Consider the following 23,404-nt stretch of genomic DNA (forward strand, 5'->3'; position numbering starts at 1 on the left):
GCAGGATAAAAACGGACCGAACCCATGATCTGAAGATAACACACATGAGGACCAGTTAATCGACAGCTGGGAAGAAAACGGGAGGCGATCTCCCAGAAGGAGCAGTGACAGGTGAAGGCACAGAAGAACGAACCGACTGGAAAAAAGAAGCATAGACAACCTGGACCCGTGACCCGCAGAGAAACGGGGCGGCCGAGGAAGCTGAAAACAGACCTGGACGATCCAGGAGGAAAGAAGAACCCTAGGCGAACTAGGGAAACAGAACCTGGGCGATCCAGGAGAAAAAGAAGAACCCTAGGCGAACTAGGGAAAGAGGACCTGGGCGATCCAGGAAGAAAGAAGAACCCTAGGCGAACTAGGGAAACAGGACCTGGGCGATCCAGGAGGAAGGAAGACCCCTAGGCGACCCTGGGCGATCCAGGAGATGAAGACGTGAACTGGGCGAACCGGGAAGAAACGGCCCTGAGTGATTCAACCTAGAACAGGACGACCCCCGTTAAAGAGAGTGACCCCGGGCGAACCGAGAAACCCAAGCCAATGATAAGTAATAGAGAGGGGACGCTGTGAGCCGGCAATACTTGGGAGAACCGGGAACCGAGGTGTAGAGAGGACAGAAGACCTGAAGAGAGCTGACACGGGAGGAAGCTAGAACGCAGGCCTGGATGACCCTGACAATACCGGGATGTGGAAACTAGAAACCAGGAGGCGGAACTACCCCAAGTGACGTGAGGTGACAAGAGGAACACAAAAAAAAAAAAACTGTACATACCAGGATATCCTGTGGAAGTGGCGGAGCCGGAGCGGCGACCAGAACGCACCGGGTGAGGGCGCTGGAGCGGTGGACAGCCGGAGCAGTGGAGGCCGGAGCGGTGACCAAAACGTACCGGGTGGGGGCGCTGGAGCGGTGGACAGCCGGAGCGGTGACCAGGACGTACTGGGTGAGGGCGCTGGAGCGGTGGACAGCCGGAGCGGTGGAGGCCGGAGCGGTGACCAGGACGTACCGGGTGAGGGCCCTGGAGCGGTGGACAGCCGGAGCGGTGACCAGAACGTACCGGGTGAGGGCGCTGGAGCGGTGGACAGCCAGAGCGGTGGAGGCCGGAGCGGTGACCGGAACGAGCTGGGGAGAGCGCCGGAGCGATGGTGAGCCGAACGATGAACTTGTCAGGAGGAAGCAGAAGGGGCGGACCCGGAAGTGAGGTAGCTGCTTGAGCGTGACCGGACAAGATGGCACGCCGCAGGAACGCCAGGCTGGAGTGAGGTAAGCGCGGGGCTAAATACTCCATGCCCCTCCTACAACTACAGGCTGAGCTTCAGCCTTAACTATATAAAATCACCTCTGTCCCCCAGGATTTCTCTTTTCCCCCAGGATTTCTCATTTTTCCCAGGATTTCTCTTTTCCCCCAGGATTTCTCTTTTCTCCTGGATTTCTCTTGTCCCCCAGGATTTCTCTTGTCCCCCAGGATTTCTCTTTTCCCCTGGATTTCTCATTTTTCCCAGGATTTCTCTTTTCCCCTGGATTTCTCTTTTCCCCTGGATTTCTCTTTTCCCCCAGGATTTCTCTTTCCCCCTTGGATTTCTCTTTTCCCCCAGGATTTCTCTTTTCCCCCAGGATTTCTCATTTTTCCCAGGATTTCTCTTTTCCCCTGGATTTCTCTTTCCTCCCTGGATTTCTCTTTTCCCCTGGATTTCTCTTTTCTCCTGGATTTCTCTTTTCCCCTGGATTTCTCATTTTTCCCAGGATTTCTCTTTTCCCCTGGATTTCTCTTTTCTCCTGGATTTCTCTTTTCCCCCAGGATTTCTCTTTTCCCCCAGGATTTCTCTTTTCCCCCAGGATTTCTCTTTTCCCCCAGGATTTCTCTTTTCCCCTGGATTTCTCTTTTCTCCTGGATTTCTCTTTTCCCCCAGGATTTCTATTTTCCCCCAGGATTTCTCTTTTCCCCTGGATTTCTCTTTTCCCCAGGATCTCTCTTTTCCCCAGGATCTCTCTTTTCCCCTGGATTTCTCTTTTCTCCTGGATTTCTCTTTTCCCCTGGATTTCTCATTTTTCCCAGGATTTCTCTTTTCCCCTGGATTTCTCTTTTCTCCTGGATTTCTCTTTTCCCCCAGGATTTCTCTTTTCCCCTGGATTTCTATTTTCCCCTGGATTTCTCTTTTCCCCTGGATTTCTCTTTTCCCCAGGATCTCTCTTTTCCCCAGGATCTCTCTTTTCCCCAGGATCTCTCTTTTCCCCAGGATCTCTCTTTTCCCCTGGATTTCTCTTTTCCCCTGGATTTCTCGTTACATTTAGGATTGTCGTTATCCATTCACAGCATGGACACACAGCTGAGTGGCAGGTGTGTAGACGGGCAGCTTGCTCTGTGGGCAGCCAATGACAGCGCTCTGCTCAGATCTGGGAGAAGCCAATCGTGTCTGGCCTTTTATGTTCTGCCTGGAGAAGCAGGAAGTGGGATGCAGAGCTCGGAGTCACCTTAGCATCATGGCTGCTGGTCCTGGAGATTGCAGGAGGAGACTCTGCTTCTTCTAGGCTCCGTCCAGCCTCACTGTGTGCTGAGGCAGTGGCTGCAGTGCTGGATCAATGCAGAGCCTGACAGGAGGAGGATGATGTCAAGACCCTGAAGGGTATATCAGTGATCAGCTGGAGATGTCCCTGCACACATCAGGGTGAGCTTCACTCCATCTCCTCAGGACAAGGCTGACAATAGACGTAGCCATGTTGGAAGAAGCAGAACAGAGGTGGCATCCCACCCATGTCCAGGTGACAGTGCTACAGGCCCGAGACCTCCACCCAAAAGGCAAGCATGGCACTAACGACACCTACACCATCATCCAGCTGGGCAAGGAGAAGTATTCCACCTCAGTGGTGGAGAAAAGCCTCAGTCCGGTATGGAAGGAAGAGGCGTCCTTTGAGCTGCCCGGCCTCATGTCCGAGGACAGCCCCGATCAGTACCAGCTGCTGCTGACCGTCATGCACCGCTCTCTGGTGGGCCTCGACAAGTTCCTGGGACAGGTGTCCATCAACCTCAACAGCATCTTCGAGAAAAGGGAGCGACAGAAGACAGAGTAAGTCAGGACTAATGCCCGGGTACATGGGGGATCGGCGCACGCCCAGCTGGTATACAGGCCTCCGGAATGTGGACCACGAAGCGGAAAAACCAGCTCCACAAGAGCTGAAATTCTTTCTGCCCCGGCCACATTCCTGACCCATCTCTTATCACTGCCGGACTCCGGCCACATTCCTGACCCATCTCTTATCACTGCCGGACTCCGGCCACATTCCTGACCCATCTCTTCTCACTGCCGGACTCCGGCCACATTCCTGACCCATCTCTTATCACTGCCGGACTCCGGCCACATTCCTGACCCATCTCTTATCACTGCCGGACTCCGGACACATTCCTGACCCATCTCTTATCACTGCCGGACTCCGGCCACATTCCTGACCCATCTCTTATCACTGCCGGACTCCGGCCACATTCCTGACCCATCTCTTATCACTGCCGGACTCCGGCCACATTCCTGACCCATCTCTTATCACTGCCGGACTCCGGCCACATTCCTGATCCATCTCTTACCACTGCCAGACTCCGGCCACATTCCTGACCCATCTCTTATCACAGCCGGACTCCGGCCACATTCCTGACCCATCTCTTATCACTGCCGGACTCCGGCCACATTCCTGACCCATCTCTTATCACTGCCGGACTCCGGCCACATTCCTGACCCATCTCTTCTCACTGCCAGACTCCGGCCACATTCCTGACCCATCTCTTATCACAGCCGGACTCCGGCCACATTCCTGACCCATCTCTTCTCACTGCCGGACTCCGGCCACATTCCTGACCCATCTCTTCTCACTGCCGGACTCCGGCCACATTCCTGACCCATCTCTTACCACTGCCGGACTCCGGCCACATTCCTGACCCATCTCTTATCACTGCCAGACTCCGGCCACATTCCTGACCCATCTCTTATCACTGCCGGACTCCGGCCACATTCCTGACCCATCTCTTCTCACTGCCGGACTCCGGCCACATTCCTGACCCATCTCTTATCACTGCCGGACTCCGGCCACATTCCTGACCCATCTCTTATCACTGCCGGACTCCGGCCACATTCCTGATCCTTCTCTTATCACTGCCGGACTCCGGCCACATTCCTGACCCATCTCTTCTCACTGCCGGACTCCGGCCACATTCCTGACCCATCTCTTATCACTGCCGGACTCCGGCCACATTCCTGACCCATCTCTTACCACTGCCGGACTCCGGCCACATTCCTGACCCATCTCTTATCACTGCCGGACTCCGGCCACATTCCTGACCCATCTCTTCTCACTGCCAGACTCCGGCCACATTCCTGACCCATCTCTTATCACTGCCGGACTCCGGCCACATTCCTGACCCATCTCTTCTCACTGCCGGACTCCGGCCACATTCCTGACCCATCTCTTATCACTGCCGGACTCCGGCCACATTCCTGACCCATCTCTTACCACTGCCGGACTCCGGCCACATTCCTGACCCATCTCTTATCACTGCCGGACTCCGGCCACATTCCTGACCCATCTCTTATCACAGCCAAACTCCGGCCACATTCCTGACCCATCTCTTATCACAGCCAAACTCCGGACACATTCCTGACCCATCTCTTATCACAGCCAAACTCCGGCCACATTCCTGACCCATCTCTTATCACAGCCAAACTCCGGCCACATTCCTGACCCATCTCTTATCACAGCCGGACTCCGGCCACATTCCTGACCCATCTCTTATCACTGCCGGACTCCGGACACATTCCTGACCCATCTCTTATCACTGCCGGACTCCGGACACATTCCTGACCCATCTCTTCTCACTGCCGGACTCCGGCCACATTCCTGACCCATCTCTTATCACAGCCGGACTCCGGCCACATTCCTGACCCATCTCTTCTCACTGCCGGACTCCGGACACATTCCTGACCCATCTCTTACCACTGCCTGACTCCGGCCACATTCCTGACCCATCTCTTCTCACTGCCGGACTCCGGCCACATTCCTGACCCATCTCTTATCACTGCCGGACTCCGGCCACATTCCTGACCCATCTCTTATCACTGCCGGACACCGACCACATTCCTGACCCATCTCTTACCACTGCCGGACTCCGGCCACATTCCTGATCCATCTCTTCTCACTGCCGGACTCCGGCCACATTCCTGATCCATCTCTTCTCACTGCCGGACTCCGGCCACATTCCTGACCCATCTCTTATCACTGCCGGACTCCGGCCACATTCCTGACCCATCTCTTATCACTGCCGGACTCCGGCCACATTCCTGACCCATCTCTTATCACTGCCGGACTCCGGCCAAATTCCTGACCCATCTCTTATCACTGCCGGACTCCGGCCACATTCCTGACCCATCTCTTATCACTGCCGGACTCCGGACACATTCCTGACCCATCTCTTATCACTGCCGGACACCGACCACATTCCTGATCCATCTCTTATCACTGCCGGACACCGACCACATTCCTGACCCATCTCTTATCACAGCCGGACTCCGGCCACATTCCTGACCCATCTCTTATCACTGCCGGACTCCGGACTCATTCCTGATCCATCTCTTATCACTGCCGGACTCCGGACACATTCCTGACTCATCTCTTATCACTGCCGGACTCCGGCCAAATTCCTGACCCATCTCTTATCACTGCCGGACTCCGGCCACATTCCTGACCCATCTCTTATCACTGCCGGACTCCGGACACATTCCTGACCCATCTCTTATCACTGCCGGACACCGACCACATTCCTGATCCATCTCTTATCACTGCCGGACACCGACCACATTCCTGACCCATCTCTTATCACAGCCGGACTCCGGCCACATTCCTGACCCATCTCTTATCACTGCCGGACTCCGGACTCATTCCTGATCCATCTCTTATCACTGCCGGACTCCGGACACATTCCTGACCCATCTCTTATCACTGCCTGACTCCGGCCACATTCCTGACCCATCTCTTATCACTGCCGGACTCCGGCCACATTCCTGACCCATCTCTTATCACTGCCGGACTCCGGCCACATTCCTGACCCATCTCTTATCACTGCCGGACTCCGGCCACATTCCTGACCCATCTCTTATCACTGCCGGACTCCGGCCACATTCCTGACCCATCTCTTATCACTGCCGGACTCCGGACACATTCCTGACCCATCTCTTATCACTGCCGGACTCCGGCCACATTCCTGACCCATCTCTTATCACTGCCGGACTCCGGCCACATTCCTGACCCATCTCTTACCACTGCCGGACTCCGGACACATTCCTGACCCATCTCTTATCACTGCCGGACTCCGGACACATTCCTGACCCATCTCTTATCACTGCCGGACTCCGGCCACATTCCTGACCCATCTCTTATCACTGCCGGACTCCGGCCACATTCCTGACCCATCTCTTATCACTGCCGGACTCCGGCCACATTCCTGACCCATCTCTTATCACTGCCGGACTCCGGCCACATTCCTGACCCATCTCTTATCACTGCCGGACTCCGGCCACATTCCTGACCCATCTCTTATCACTGCCGGACTCCGGCCACATTCCTGACCCATCTCTTATCACTGCCGGACTCCGGCCACATTCCTGATCCATCTCTTATCACTGCCGGACTCCGGCCACATTCCTGATCCATCTCTTATCACTGCCGGACTCCGGCCACATTCCTGACCCATCTCTTACCACTGCCGGACTCCGGACACATTCCTGACCCATCTCTTATCACTGCCGGACTCCGGACACATTCCTGACCCATCTCTTATCACTGCCGGACTCCGGCCACATTCCTGACCCATCTCTTATCACTGCCGGACTCCGGCCACATTCCTGACCCATCTCTTATCACTGCCGGACTCCGGCCACATTCCTGACCCATCTCTTATCACTGCCGGACTCCGGCCACATTCCTGACCCATCTCTTATCACTGCCGGACTCCGGCCACATTCCTGACCCATCTCTTATCACTGCCGGACTCCGGCCACATTCCTGACCCATCTCTTATCACTGCCGGACTCCGGCCACATTCCTGATCCATCTCTTATCACTGCCGGACTCCGGCCACATTCCTGACCCATCTCTTATCACTGCCGGACTCCGGCCACATTCCTGACCCATCTCTTATCACTGCCGGACTCCGGCCACATTCCTGACCCATCTCTTACCACTGCCGGACTCCGGCCACATTCCTGATCCATCTCTTATCACTGCCGGACTCCGGCCACATTCCTGACCCATCTCTTATCACTGCCGGACTCCGGCCACATTCCTGACCCATCTCTTCTCACTGCCGGACTCCGGCCACATTCCTGACCCATCTCTGATCTGCTGAGACACCCCGAGTGTTTGGCCCCTTTCACACGGGCTCCATTTACTTCAATCGGGCTGTGTACATGAGCGTTGGTTTTCACAAATCACTTTTGCGTTGCGTGAAAATCGCAGCATGTTTTTTCACGCAACGCAGGCCCCATAGAAATGAATGGGGCTGCTTGAAAATCGCATCACATCCGCAGGCAAATGCGTGCGCGATGCGTTTTCACAGATGGTTGCTAACAGATGTTTGTAAACTTGAGTTTTTTATCACGTGTGTGAAAAACGCATCAAAACGCATTGCACCCGCGCGGAAAAAACTGAACGCAATCGCAGACAAAACTGACCGACTTTGCTTTCGAAATTGCGCATTTTTCACTGAACGCATTCGCAACGCATCGGACCTAATCCGCTCACGCGCCTTAGAGATCCACCGAGACACCCCGAGTGTTAGAGATCCACCGAGACACCCGGAGTGTTAGAGATCTACCGAGACACCTGGAGTGTTAGAGATGTACCGAGACACCCCGAGTGTTAGAGATGTACCGAGACACCCTGAGTGTTAGAGATGTACCGAGACACCCCGAGTGTTAGAGATGTACCGAGACACCCCGAGTGTTAGAGATGTACCGAGACACCCCGAGTGTTAGAGATGTACCGAGACACCCGGAGTGTTAGAGATGTACCGAGACACCCCGAGTGTTAGAGATCTACCGAGACACCCCGAGTGTTAGAGATGTACCGAGACACCCGGAGTGTTAGAGATGTACCGAGACACCCCGAGTGTTAGAGATCTACCGAGACACCCCGAGTGTTAGAGATGTAACGAGACACCCCGAGTGTTAGAGATGTACCGAGACACCCCGAGTGTTAGAGATGTACCGAGACACCCCGAGTGTTAGAGATGTACCGAGACACCCCGAGTGTTAGAGATGTACCGAGACACCCCGAGTGTTAGAGATCCACCGAGACACCCCGAGTGTTAGAGATCCACCAAGACACCAGAAGTTCAGTGGAGCTTTGGAGGTGACTGGAGCATTAGACATGATGTTCCAGCAGAGGATCAGTGGAGCTTTGGAGGTGACTGGAGTAGAAGACGTGATGTACCAGCAGAGGTTCAGTGGAGCTTTGGAGGTGACTGGAGCATTAGACATGATGTACCAGCAGAGGTTCAGTGGAGCTTTGGAGGTGACTGGAGCATAAGACATGATGTACCAGCAGAGGATCAGTGGAGCTTTGGAGGTGACTGGAGCAGAAGACATGATGTACCAGCAGAGGATCAGTGGAGCTTTGGAGGTGACTGGAGTAGAAGATATAATGTACCAGCAGATGTTCAGTGGAGCTTTGGAGGTGACTGAAGTAGAAGACATGATGTACCAGTAGAAGTTCAGTGGAGCTTTGGAGGTGACTGGAGTAGAATACATCATGTACCAGCAGAGGTTCAGTAAAGCTTTGGAGGTGATTGGATTAGAAGACATGATGTACCAGCAGAAGTTCAGTGGAGCTTTGGAGGTGACTGGAGCAGAAGACATGAAGTACCAGCAGAGGTTCAATGGAGCTTTGGAGGTGACTGGAGTAGAAAACATGATGTATCAGCAGAAGTTCAGTGGAGCTTTGGAGGTGACTGGAGTAGAAGACATGATGTACCAGCAGAGGATCAGTGGAGCTTTGGAGGTGACTAGAGTATAAGACATGATGTACCAGCAGAGGTTCAGTTGAGCTTTGGAGGTGACTGGAGCATTTGACATGATGTACCAGCAGAAGTTCAGTTGAGCTTTGGAGGTGACTGGAGCATTAGACATGATGTACCAGCAGAAGTTCAGTGGAGCTTTTGAGGTGACTGGAGCATAAGACATGATGTACCAGCAGAGGTTCAGTGGAGCTTTGGAGGTGACTGGAGTAGAAGACGTGATGTACCAGCAGAGGTTCAGTGGAGCTTTGGAGGTGACTGGAGCATAAGACATGATGTACCAGCAGAGGATCAGTGGAGCTTTGGAGATGACTGGAGCAGAAGACATGAAGTACCAACAGAGGTTCAATGGAGCTTTGGAGGTGACTGGAGTATAAGACATGATGTACCAGCAGAGGTTCAGTGGAGCTTTGGAGGTGACTGGAGTAGAAGACATGATGTATCAGCAGAGGTTCAGTGGAGCTTTGGAGGTGACTGGAGCATAAGACATGATGTACCAGCAGAGGATCGGTGGAGCTTTGGAGGTGACTAGAGTATAAGACATGATGTACCAGCAGAGGATCAGTGGAGCTTTGGAGGTGACTGGAGCATAAGACATGATGTTCCAGCAGAGGATCAGTGGAGCTTTGGAGGTGACTGGAGTAGAAGACATGATGCACCAGCAGAGGTTCAGTGGAGCTTTGGAGGTGACTGGAGCATTAGACATGATGTACCAGCAGAGGTTCAGTGGAGCTTTGGAGGTGACTGGAGCATAAGACATGATGTACCAGCAGAGGATCAGTGGAGCTTTGGAGGTGACTGGAGTAGAAGATATGATGTACCAGCAGATGTTCAGTGGAGCTTTGGAGGTGACTGGAGTAGAAGACATGATGTACCAGCAGAAGTTCAGTGGAGCTTTAGAGATGACTGGAGCAGAAGACATGAAGTACCAACAGAGGTTCAATGGAGCTTTGGAGGTGACTGGAGTATAAGACATGATGTACTAGCAGAAGTTCAGTGGGGCTTTGGAGGTGACTGGAGTAGAAGACATGATGTACCAGCAGAGGTTCAGTGGAGCTTTGGAGGTGACTGGAGCATAAGACATGATGTACCAGCAGAGGATCAGTGGAGCTTTGGAGGTGACTGGAGTAGAAGATATGATGCACCAGCAGATGTTCAGTGGAGCTTTGGAGGTGACTGGAGTAGAAGACATGATGTACCAGCAGAAGTTCAGTGGAGCTTTGGAGATGACTGGAGCAGAAGACATGAAGTACCAACAGAGGTTCAATGGAGCTTTGGAGGTGACTGGAGTATAAGACATGATGTACCAGCAGAGGTTCAGTGGAGCTTTGGAGGTTACTGGAGTAGATGACATGATGTACCAGCAGAGGTTTAGTGGAGCTTTGGAGGTGACTAGAGTATAAGACATGATGTACCAGCAGAAGTTCAGTGGGGCTTTGGAGGTGACTGGAGTAGAAGACATGATGTACCAGCAGAGGTTCAGTGAAGCTTTGGAGGTGACTGGAGTAGACACATGATGTAACAGCAGAGGTTCAGTCCTGAGGTCCCAGCCCCCGCACACACATAATGGTATAATGGGGGGATTTGCGCCTTCCTTTCATGGCCCTGGGGGGCTCCAGCTTCTGTGATGAAGTGTATTCTGGGTAATGACTCCTCTCGGTGGCGGAGCAGCACTCGCTCTGGGCTCCATTACAAAGGGCTGGAATTTAACCCTTAATTAGTTCTGAGCAGGAATAATAGGGAGCAGCCGCCGCCACCGTGTGAACTGCGCTCTAAGGGGCCACAAGTATCGGCCCCTGTAAATGAGGGCGAGACGATGGCTGCAGAGGGGAGAGGATACATTGTTACTGGTGGAGTAGATACATAGTTACTGGAGTAGATACATTGTTACTGGTGGAGTAGATACATAGTTACTGACGGAGTAAATACATAATTACTGGTGGAGTCGAGAAGTGATGATACATTGTTACTGACGGAGTAGATACATAGTTACTGGTGGAGTAGATACACAGTTACTAGGGTAGATACATTGTTACTGGTGGAGTAGATACATTGTTACTGGTGGAGTAGATACATAGTTACTGGTGGAGTAGATACATAGTTACTGGTGGAGTAGATACATAGTTACTGGTGGAGTAGATACATAATTACTGGTGGAGTAGATACATTGTTACTGGTGGAGTAGATACATAATTACTGGTGGAGTAGATACATAGTTACTGGTGGAGTAGATACATTGTTACTGGTGGAGTAGATACATAGTTACTGGTGGAGTAGATACATTGTTACTGGTGGATCAGATACATAGTTACTGGTGAAGATACATTGTTACTGGTGGAGTAAATACATTGTTACTGGTGGAGTAATTACATTGATACTGGTGGAGTAAATACATTGTTACTGGTGGAGTAGATACATTGTTACTGGTGGAGTAAATACATTGTTACTGGTGGAGTAAATACATTGTTACTGGTGGAGTAGATACATTGTTACTGGTGGAGTAAATACATTGTTACTGGTGGAGTAGATACATTGTTACTGGTGGAGTAAATACATTGTTACTGGTGGAGTAGAGGAGTGAAGATACATTGTTACTGGTGGAGTAAATACATTGTTACTGGTGGAGTAAATACATTGTTACTGGTGGATCAGATACATTGTTACTGGTGGAGTAAATACATTGTTACTGGTGGAGTAGATACATTGTTACTGGTGGAGTAGATACATAATTGCTGGTGGAGTAGATACATTGTTACTGGTGAAAATACATTGTTACTGGTGGAGCAGATATATACAGTCAGGTCCATAAATATTGGGACATGGACACAATACTAACATTTTTGGCTCTATACTCCACCACAATGGATGTGAGATGAAACGGACAAGATGTGCTTTACCTGCAGACTGTCGGCTGTAATCTGAGGGATTTACATCCAGATCAGGTGAACGGTGCAGGAATTACAGCAGTTACATCTGTGCCTCCCACTTGTTAAGGGACCAAAAGTAATGGGACAATTGTCTTCTCGGCTGTTCCATGGCCGGTGTGTGTTATTCCCTCATTATCCCAATTACAATGAGCAGATAAAGGTCCAGAGGTCATTTCCAGTCTGATATCTGCATTTGGAATCTGTTGCTGTCAACTCTCAAGATGAGATCCAAAGAGCTGTCACTATCAGTGAAGCCATCATTAGGCTGAAAAACACTACAAACCCATCAGAGAGATGGCAAAAACATTAGGCACGGCCATAACAACTGTTTGGAACATTCTTAAAAAGAAGGAACGCACTGGTGAGCTCAGCAACACCAAAAGACCCGGAAGACCACGGAAAACAACTGTGGTGGATGAGCGAAGAATTCTTTCCCTGGTGAAGAAAACGCCCTTCACAACAGTTGGCCAGATCAAGAACACTCTCCAGGAGGTAGGTGTATGTGTGTCAAAGTCAACAATCAGGAGAAGACTTCACCAGAGTGAATACAGAGGGTTCACCACAAGATGGAAACCATTGGTGAGCCTCAAACAGGAAGGCCAGATTAGAGTTTGCCAAACGACATCTAAAAAAGCCTTCACAGTTCTGGAACAACATCCTATGGAGAGATGAGACCAAGATCAACTTGTACCAGAGCGATGGGAAGAGAAGAGTATGGAGAAGGAAAGGAGCTGCTCATGATCCTAAGCATACCACCTCATCAGTGAAGCATGGTGGTGGTAGTGTCATGGCGTGGGCATGTATGGCTGCCAATGGAACTGCTTCTCTTGTATTTATTGATGATGTGACTGCTGACAGAAGCAGCAGGATGAATTCTGAAGGGTTTCGGGCAATATTATCTGCTCATATTCAGCCAAATGCTTCAGAACTCATTGGACGGCGCTTCACAGGGCAGATGGACAATGACCCAAAGCATACTGCAAAAGCAACCAAAGGGAATGTTCTGCAATGGCCGAGTCAATCCCCGGACCTGAATCCGATTGAGCATTTCACTGCTGAAGACAAAACTGAAGGGAAAATGCCCCAAGAACAAGCAGGAGCTGAAGACAGTTGCAGTAGAGGCCTGGCCGAGCATCACCAGGGATGAGACCAGCGTCTGCTGATGTCTATGCGTTCCAGACTTCAGGATGTAATTGACTGCAAAGGATTTACAACCAAGTATTAAAAAGTGAAAGTTTGATTTATGATTATTATTCTGTCCCATTACTTCTGGTCCCTTAACAAGTGGGAGGCACATATGTAACTGCTGTAATTCCTGCACCGTTCACCTGATTTGGATGTAAATCCCCTCAGATTACAGCTGACAGTCTGCAGGTAAAGCACATCTTGTCCGTTTCATTTCACATCCATTGTGGTGGTGTATAGAGCCAAAGATGTTAGAATTGTGTCTATGTCCCAATATTTATGGACCTGGCTGTAGTTACTGGTGTAGATACATTGTTACTGGTGGAGTAGATAACCCTAACCGGTTATGATTGCTCCTCACTAGGGTCACCACCTTTCCAAACAAAAAATAACGGCCAAACTATGGGGTGTTAATGTCATGATGTGGCTCCCAGTAATAGTAATGCCCCCTTTAGTGCCCCCAGTAATAGTAATGCCCCCATTAGTGCTTCCAGTAATAGTAATGCCCCCTTTAGTGACCCCAGTATTAATGATGCCTCCATTAGTACCCCCAATATTATAAATGCCCCATTAGTGCCTCCCAATATTATAAATGCCCCATTAGTGCCCCCCAATATTAGAAATGCCCCCATTAGTGCCCCCCAATATTATAAATGCCCCATTAATGCCCCCCAATATTATAAATGCCCCATTAATGCCCCCCAATATTATAAATGCCCCATTAGTGCCCCCTTCTCTGTGCAACAGAAAATAAAGTCCTCCCCTCCTCCATTTGCTCGCGCCGCTGTGCACGCCCCTGGAAGCTCAGGACAGGTCCTGTCCTCCAGTCAGCAGTGTTCACAGCGGCGCCATCTAATGGAGGAGGGGGGTTAGTGGCTGTGCTGATGAGCGCCCCCCAATGGAAGCCTCATTACTAACAGTCCGCACTGGAAAATACTGGCAATTATTATTATTACCGACCTGGAGGCAGCACAACTCCCAGCATGTCTGGACCATGATTATGTAATATCTGAGCATGTTACAGGAGGTATAGGAGGAGAGGACTACAACTCCCAGCATGTCTGGACCATGATTATGTAATATCTGAGCATGTTACAGGAGGTATAGGAGGAGAGGACTACAACTCCCAGCATGTCTGGACCATGATTATGTAATATCTGAGCATGTTACAGGAGGTATAGGAGGAGAGGACTACAACTCCCAGCATGTCTGGACCATGATTATGTAATATCTGAGCATGTTACAGGAGGTAAAGGAGGAGAGAACTACAACTCCCAGCATGTCTGGACCATTATGTGATAGAGCACACTACATAAGGTATAGGAGGAGAGGACTACAACTCCCAGCATGTCTGGACCATGATTATGTAATATCTGAGCATGTTACAGGAGGTATAAGAGGAGAGGACTACAACTCCCAGCATGTCTGGACCAAGATTATGTAATATCTGAGCATGTTACAGGAGGAGAGGACTACAACTCCCAGCATGTCCGGACCATGATTATGTAATATCTGAGCATGTTACAGGAGGTATAGGAGGAGAGGATTACAACTCCCAGCATGTCTGGACCATGATTATGTAATATCTGAGCATGTTATAGGAGGTAAAGGAGGAGAGGACTACAACTCCCAGCATGTCTGGACCATGATTATGTAATATCTGAGCATGTTACAGGAGGTATAGGAGGAGAGAACTACAACTCCCAGCATGTCTGGACCATGATTATGTAATATCTGAGCATGTTACAGGAGGTATAAGAGGAGAGGACTACTACTCCCAGCATGTCTGGACCATGATTATGTAATATCTGAGCATGTTACAGGAGGTAAAGGAGGAGAGGACTACAACTCCCAGCATGTCCGGACCATGATTATGTAATATCTGAGCATGTTACAGGAGGTAAAGGAGGAGAGGACTACAACTCCCAGCATGTCCGGACCATGATTATGTAATATCTGAGCATGTTACAGGAGGTAAAGGAGGAGAGGACTACAACTCCCAGCATGTCCGGACCATGATTATGTAATATCTGAGCATGTTACAGGAGGTATAGGAGGAGAGGACTACAACTCCCAGCATGTCCGGACCATGATTATGTAATATCTGAGCATGTTACAGGAGGAGAGGACTACAACTCCCAGCATGTCCGGACCATGATTATGTAATATCTGAGCATGTTACAGGAGGAGAGGACTACTACTCCCAGCATGTCTGGACCATGATTATGTAATATCTGAGCATGTTACAGGAGGAGAGGACTACAACTCCCAGCATGTCCGGACCATGATTATGTAATATCTGAGCATGTTACAGGAGGAGAGGACTACAACTCCCAGCATGTCCGGACCATGATTATGTAATATCTGAGCATGTTACAGGAGGAGAGGACTACTACTCCCAGCATGTCTGGACCATGATTATGTAATATCTGAGCATATTACAGGAGGTATAAGAGGAGAGGACTACTACTCCCAGCATGTCTGGACAATTATTATGTAATATTTGAGCATGTTACAGGAGGAGAGGACTACAACTCCCAGCATGTCTGGACCATGATTATGTAATATCTGAGCATGTTACAGGAGGAGAGGACTACTACTCCCAGCATGTCTGGACCATTATGTGATAGAGCACACTACATAAGGTATAGGAGGAGAGGACTACAACTCCCAGCATGTCCGGACCATGATTATGTAATATCTGAGCATGTTACAGGAGGTAAAGGAGGAGAGGACTACTACTCCCAGCATGTCTGGACCATTATGTGATAGAGCACACTACATAAGGTATAGGAGGAGAGGACTACTACTCCCAGCATGTCTGGACCATGATTATGTAATATCTGAGCATGTTATAGGAGGTATAGGAGGAGAGGACTACTACTCCCAGCATGTCCGGACCATGATTATGTAATATCTGAGCATGTTACAGGAGGTATAGGAGGAGAGGACTACAACTCCCAGCATGTCTGGACCATGATTATGTAATATCTGAGCATGTTACAGGAGGTATTGGAGGAGAGGACTACAACTCCCAGCATGTCTGGACCATGATTATGTAATATCTGAGCATGTTACAGGAGGTATAGGAGGAGAGGACTACAACTCCCAGCATGTCTGGACCATGATTATGTAATATCTGAGCATGTTACAGGAGGTAAAGGAGGAGAGGACTACAACTCCCAGCATGTCCGGACCATGATTATGTAATATCTGAGCATGTTACAGGAGGAGAGGACTACAACTCCCAGCATGTCCGGACCATGATTATGTAATATCTGAGCATGTTACAGGAGGAGAGGACTACAACTCCCAGCATGTCCGGACCATGATTATGTAATATCTGAGCATGTTACAGGAGGTATAGGAGGAGAGGATTACAACTCCCAGCATGTCCGGACCATGATTATGTAATATCTGAGCATGTTACAGGAGGTAAAGGAGGAGAGAACTACAACTCCCAGCATGTCCGGACCATGATTATGTAATATCTGAGCATGTTATAGGAGGTATAGGAGGAGAGGACTACAACTCCCAGCATGTCTGGACCATGATTATGTAATATCTGAGCATGTTATAGGAGGTATAGGAGGAGAGGACTACTACTCCCAGCATGTCCGGACCATGATTATGTAATATCTGAGCATGTTATAGGAGGAGAGGACTACTACTCCCAGCATGTCCGGACCATGATTATGTAATATCTGAGCATGTTATAGGAGGAGAGGACTACAACTCCCAGCATGTCTGGACCATTATGTGATAGAGCACATTACATAAGGTATAGGAGGAGAGGACTACAACTCCCAGCATGTCTGGACCATTATGTGATAGAGCACATTACATAAGGTATAGGAGGAGAGGACTACAACTCCCAGCATGTCTGGACCATTATGTGATAGAGCACATTACATAAGGTATAGGAGGAGAGGACTACAACTCCCAGCATTTCCCTGGCCCTTACACTGAATCCATGTGTCTTCCCTTCTCCTCACAGACGCCATCACAAGTCTACAGCAGGACTCCTCTGTACTGCTAAGCTCCACCCCTCTGGGCGGGTCACATGACGATGACGTCATCAAAGGTCCTTCAGCAGGACTTCTCTGCACTGTTTAGCTCCACCCCCTGAATGGGTCACATGACGGTTACGTCATCACAGGTCCTTCAACTCTGAAGATGCTGCTTGTGTCAGAACTTCTAAATAGATTGCAGAGCGCAGCGCTGAGGTAGAGATAACTATATACAGGTGTAGTCGGGGTCAGAGGTCGTGATTGGTCCTAACTCTCTCTGTATATAATGCAGGCGTCCTATATACAGGTGTAGTCGGGGTCAGAGGTCGTGATTGGTCCTAACGCTCTCTGTATGTAATGCAGGTGTCCTATATACAGGTGTAGTCGGGGTCAGAGGTCGTGATTGGTCCTAACGCTCTCTGTATATAATGCAGGCGTCCTATATACAGGTGTAGTCGGGGTCAGAGGTCGTGATTGGTCCTAACGCTCTCTGTATATAATGCAGGTGTCCTATATACAGGTGTAGTCGGGGTCAGAGGTCGTGATTGGTCCTAACGCTCTCTGTATATAATGCAGGCGTCCTATATACAGGTGTAGTCGGGGTCAGAGGTCGTGATTGGTCCTAACGCTCTCTGTATGTAATGCAGGTGTCCTATATACAGGTGTAGTCGGGGTCAGAGGTCGTGATTGGTCCTAACGCTCTCTGTATATAATGCAGGCGTCCTATATACAGGTGTAGTCGGGGTCAGAGGTCGTGATTGGTCCTAACGCTCTCTGTATATAATGCAGGTGTCCTATATACAGGTGTAGTCGGGGTCAGAGGTCGTGATTGGTCCTAACGCTCTCTGTATGTAATGCAGGCGTCCTATATACAGGTGTAGTCGGGGGTCAGAGGTCGTGATTGGTCCTAACGCTCTCTGTATATAATGCAGGCGTCCTATATACAGGTGTAGTCGGGGTCAGAGGTCGTGATTGGTCCTAACTCTCTCTGTATGTAATGCAGGCGTCCTATATACAGGTGTAGTCGGGGTCAGAGGTCGTGATTGGTCCTAACGCTCTCTGTATATAATGCAGGCGTCCTATATACAGGTGTAGTCGGGGTCAGAGGTCGTGATTGGTCCTAACGCTCTCTGTATGTAATGCAGGCGTCCTATATACAGGTGTAGTCGGGGTCAGAGGTCGTGATTGGTCCTAACGCTCTCTGTATATAATGCAGGTGTCCTATATACAGGTCTAGTCGGGGGTCAGAGGTCGTGATTGGTCCTAACGCTCTCTGTATGTAATGCAGGCATCCTATATACAGGTGTAGTCGGGGTCAGAGGTCGTGATTGGTCCTAACGCTCTCTGTATATAATGCAGGCGTCCTATATACAGGTGTAGTCGGGGGTCAGAGGTCGTGATTGGTCCTAACGCTCTCTGTATATAATGCAGGCGTCCTATATACAGGTGTAGTCGGGGTCAGAGGTCGTGATTGGTCCTAACGCTCTCTGTATATAATGCAGGCGTCCTATATACAGATGTACTCGGGGTCAGAGGTCGTGATTGGTCCTAACGCTCTCTGTATATAATGCAGGCGTCCTATATACAGATGTACTCGGGGTCAGAGGTCGTGATTGGTCCTAACTCTCTCTGTATATAATGCAGGTGTCCTATATACAGATGTACTCGGGGTCAGAGGTCGTGATTGGTCCTAACGCTCTCTGTATATAATGCAGGCGTCCTATATACAGGTGTAGTCGGGGTCAGAGGTCGTATTTGGTCCTAACTCTCTCTGTATATAATGCAGGCGTCCTACATACAGGTGTAGTCGGGGTCAGAGGTCGTGATTGGTCCTAACGCTCTCTGTATGTAATGCAGGCGTCCTATATACAGGTGTAGTCGGGGTCAGAGGTCGTGATTGGTCCTAACGCTCTCTGTATATAATGCAGGCGTCCTATATACAGGTGTAGTCGGGGTCAGAGGTCGTGATTGGTCCTAACGCTCTCTGTATGTAATGCAGGTGTCCTATATACAGGTGTAGTCGGGGGTCAGAGGTCGTGATTGGTCCTAACGCTCTCTGTATGTAATGCAGGCGTCCTTCATACAGGTGTAGTCGGGGTCAGAGGTCGTGATTGGTCCTAACGCTCTCTGTATGTAATGCAGGCGTCCTATATACAGGTGTAGTCGGGGTCAGAGGTCGTGATTGGTCCTAACGCTCTCTGTATATAATGCAGGTGTCCTATATACAGGTGTAGTCGGGGTCAGAGGTCGTGATTGGTCCTAACGCTCTCTGTATATAATGCAGGCGTCCTATATACAGTTGTAGTCGGGGTCAGAGGTCGTGATTGGTCCTAACGCTCTCTGTATATAATGCAGGCGTCCTATATACAGGTGTAGTCGGGGTCAGAGGTCGTGATTGGTCCTAACGCTCTCTGTATGTAATGCAGGCGTCCTATATACAGGTGTAGTCGGGGTCAGAGGTCGTGATTGGTCCTAACGCTCTCTGTATATAATGCAGGCGTCCTATATACAGGTGTAGTCGGGGTCAGAGGTCGTGATTGGTCTTAACGCTCTCTGTATGTAATGCAGGCGTCCTATATACAGGTGTAGTCGGGGTCAGAGGTCGTGATTGGTCCTAACGCTCTCTGTATATAATGCAGGCGTCCTATATACAGGTGTAGTCGGGGTCAGAGGTCGTGATTGGTCCTAACGCTCTCTGTATATAATGCAGGCGTCCTATATACAGGTGTAGTCGGGGTCAGAGGTCGTGATTGGTCCTAACGCTCTCTGTATGTAATGCAGGCGTCCTATATACAGGTGTAGTCGGGGTCAGAGGTCGTGATTGGTCCTAACGCTCTCTGTATGTAATGCAGGCGTCCTATATACAGGTGTAGTCGGGGTCAGAGGTCGTGATTGGTCCTAACGCTCTCTGTATATAATGCAGGCGTCCTATATACAGGTGTAGTCGGGGTCAGAGGTCGTGATTGGTCCTAACGCTCTCTGTATGTAATGCAGGCGTCCTATATACAGGTGTAGTCGGGGTCAGAGGTCGTGATTGGTCCTAACGCTCTCTGTATATAATGCAGGCGTCCTATATACAGGTGTAGTCGGGGTCAGAGGTCGTGATTGGTCTTAACGCTCTCTGTATGTAATGCAGGCGTCCTATATACAGGTGTAGTCGGGGTCAGAGGTCGTGATTGGTCCTAACGCTCTCTGTATATAATGCAGGCGTCCTATATACAGGTGTAGTCGGGGTCAGAGGTCGTGATTGGTCCTAACGCTCTCTGTATGTAATGCAGGCGTCCTATATACAGGTGTAGTCGGGGTCAGAGGTCGTGATTGGTCCTAACGCTCTCTGTATGTAATGCAGGTGTCCTATATACAGGTGTAGTCGGGGTCAGAGGTCGTGATTGGTCCTAACTCTCTCTGTATATAATGCAAGCGTCCTATATACAGGTGTAGTCGGGGTCAGAGGTCGTGATTGGTCCTAACGCTCTCTGTATGTAATGCAGGCGTCCTATATACAGGTGTAGTCGGGGTCAGAGGTCGTGATTGGTCCTAACGCTCTCTGTATATAATGCAGGCGTCCTATATACAGGTGTAGTCGGGGTCAGAGGTCGTGATTGGTCCTAACGCTCTCTGTATATAATGCAGGCGTCCTATATACAGGTGTAGTCGGGGTCAGAGGTCGTGATTGGTCCTAACGCTCTCTGTATGTAATGCAGGCGTCCTATATACAGGTGTAGTCGGGGTCAGAGGTCGTGATTGGTCCTAACGCTCTCTGTATATAATGCAGGTGTCCTATATACAGGTCTAGTCGGGGGTCAGAGGTCGTGATTGGTCCTAACGCTCTCTGTATGTAATGCAGGTGTCCTATATACAGATGTACTCGGGGTCAGAGGTCGTGATTGGTCCTAACGCTCTCTGTATATAATGCAGGCGTCCTATATACAGGTGTAGTCGGGGTCAGAGGTCGTGATTGGTCCTAACGCTCTCTGTATATAATGCAGGTGTCCTATATACAGGTGTAGTCGGGGGTCAGAGGTCGTGATTGGTCCTAACTCTCTCTGTATATAATGCAGGCGTCCTATATACAGGTGTAGTCGGGGTCAGAGGTCGTGATTGGTCCTAACTCTCTCTGTATATAATGCAGGCGTCCTATATACAGGTGTAGTCGGGGTCAGAGGTCGTGATTGGTCCTAACGCTCTCTGTATATAATGCAGGCGTCCTATATACAGGTGTAGTCGGGGTCAGAGGTCGTGATTGGTCCTAACGCTCTCTGTATATAATGCAGGCGTCCTATATACAGGTGTAGTCGGGGTCAGAGGTCGTGATTGGTCCTAACGCTCTCTGTATATAATGCAGGCGTCCTATATACAGGTGTAGTCGGGGTCAGAGGTCGTGATTGGTCCTAACGCTCTCTGTATATAATGCAGGCGTCCTATATACAGGTGTAGTCGGGGTCAGAGGTCGTGATTGGTCCTAACGCTCTCTGTATATAATGCAGGCGTCCTATATACAGGTGTAGTCGGGGTCAGAGGTCGTGATTGGTCCTAACGCTCTCTGTATGTAATGCAGGCGTCCTATATACAGGTGTAGTCGGGGTCAGAGGTCGTGATTGGTCCTAACGCTCTCTGTATATAATGCAGGCGTCCTATATACAGGTGTAGTTGGGGTCAGAGGTCGTGATTGGTCCTAACGCTCTCTGTATGTAATGCAGGCGTCCTATATACAGGTGTAGTCGGGGTCAGAGGTCGTGATTGGTCCTAACGCTCTCTGTATGTAATGCAGGCGTCCTATATACAGGTGTAGTCGGGGTCAGAGGTCGTGATTGGTCCTAACGCTCTCTGTATATAATGCAGGTGTCCTATATACAGGTCTAGTCGGGGGTCAGAGGTCGTGATTGGTCCTAACGCTCTCTGTATGTAATGCAGGTGTCCTATATACAGATGTACTCGGGGTCAGAGGTCGTGATTGGTCCTAACGCTCTCTGTATGTAATGCAGGCATCCTATATACAGGTGTAGTCGGGGTCAGAGGTCGTGATTGGTCCTAACGCTCTCTGTATATAATGCAGGTGTCCTATATACAGGTGTAGTCGGGGGTCAGAGGTCGTGATTGGTCCTAACTCTCTCTGTATATAATGCAGGCGTCCTATATACAGGTGTAGTCGGGGTCAGAGGTCGTGATTGGTCCTAACTCTCTCTGTATATAATGCAGGCGTCCTATATACAGGTGTAGTCGGGGTCAGAGGTCGTGATTGGTCCTAACGCTCTCTGTATGTAATGCAGGTGTCCTATATACAGGTGTAGTCGGGGTCAGAGGTCGTGATTGGTCCTAACGCTCTCTGTATGTAATGCAGGCGTCCTATATACAGGTGTAGTCGGGGTCAGAGGTCGTGATTGGTCTTAACGCTCTCTGTATGTAATGCAGGCGTCCTACATACAGGTGTAGTCGGGGTCAGAGGTCGTGATTGGTCCTAACGCTCTCTGTATATAATGCAGGCGTCCTATATACAGGTGTAGTCGGGGTCAGAGGTCGTGATTGGTCCTAACGCTCTCTGTATATAATGCAGGCGTCCTATATACAGGTGTAGTCGGGGTCAGAGGTCGTGATTGGTCCTAACGCTCTCTGTATGTAATGCAGGCGTCCTATATACAGGTGTAGTCGGGGTCAGAGGTCGTGATTGGTCCTAACGCTCTCTGTATATAATGCAGGCGTCCTATATACAGGTGTAGTCGGGGTCAGAGGTCGTGATTGGTCCTAACGCTCTCTGTATATAATGCAGGTGTCCTATATACAGGTGTAGTTGGGGGTCAGAGGTCGTGATTGGTCCTAACGCTCTCTGTATATAATGCAGGCGTCCTATATACAGGTGTAGTCGGGGTCAGAGGTCGTGATTGGTCCTAACGCTCTCTGTATGTAATGCAGGTGTCCTATATACAGGTGTAGTCGGGGTCAGAGGTCGTGATTGGTCCTAACGCTCTCTGTATATAATGCAGGCGTCCTATATACAGGTGTAGTCGGGGTCAGAGGTCGTGATTGGTCCTAACGCTCTCTGTATATAATGCAGGCGTCCTATATACAGGTGTAGTCGGGGTCAGAGGTCGTGATTGGTCCTAACGCTCTCTGTATGTAATGCAGGCGTCCTATATACAGGTGTACTCGGGGTCAGAGGTCGTGATTGGTCCTAACGCTCTCTGTATGTAATGCAGGTGTCCTATATACAGGTGTAGTCGGGGTCAGAGGTCGTGAT

At 49.9% G+C, this 23,404-nt stretch overlaps 1 protein-coding gene across 1 annotated transcript in view; it reads left to right on the forward strand.

Annotated features, from left to right (window-relative positions):
• The first annotated feature begins 2,444 nt into the window (after positions 1-2,444).
• The window catches only part of RAB11FIP2 (RAB11 family interacting protein 2), a 62,235-nt gene continuing 41,275 nt past the window's right edge, over positions 2,445-23,404 (forward strand). The window contains exon 1 of the mRNA XM_040434915.1: positions 2,445-3,060. Within this exon, the coding sequence (XP_040290849.1) occupies positions 2,711-3,060 (350 nt within the window). The 5' untranslated portion in view covers positions 2,445-2,710. The remainder of the gene's footprint in view (positions 3,061-23,404) is intronic.

This window comes from Bufo bufo, chromosome 6, assembly GCF_905171765.1.
Source record: "Bufo bufo chromosome 6, aBufBuf1.1, whole genome shotgun sequence".
Taxonomy (NCBI): Eukaryota; Metazoa; Chordata; class Amphibia; order Anura; family Bufonidae; genus Bufo; species Bufo bufo.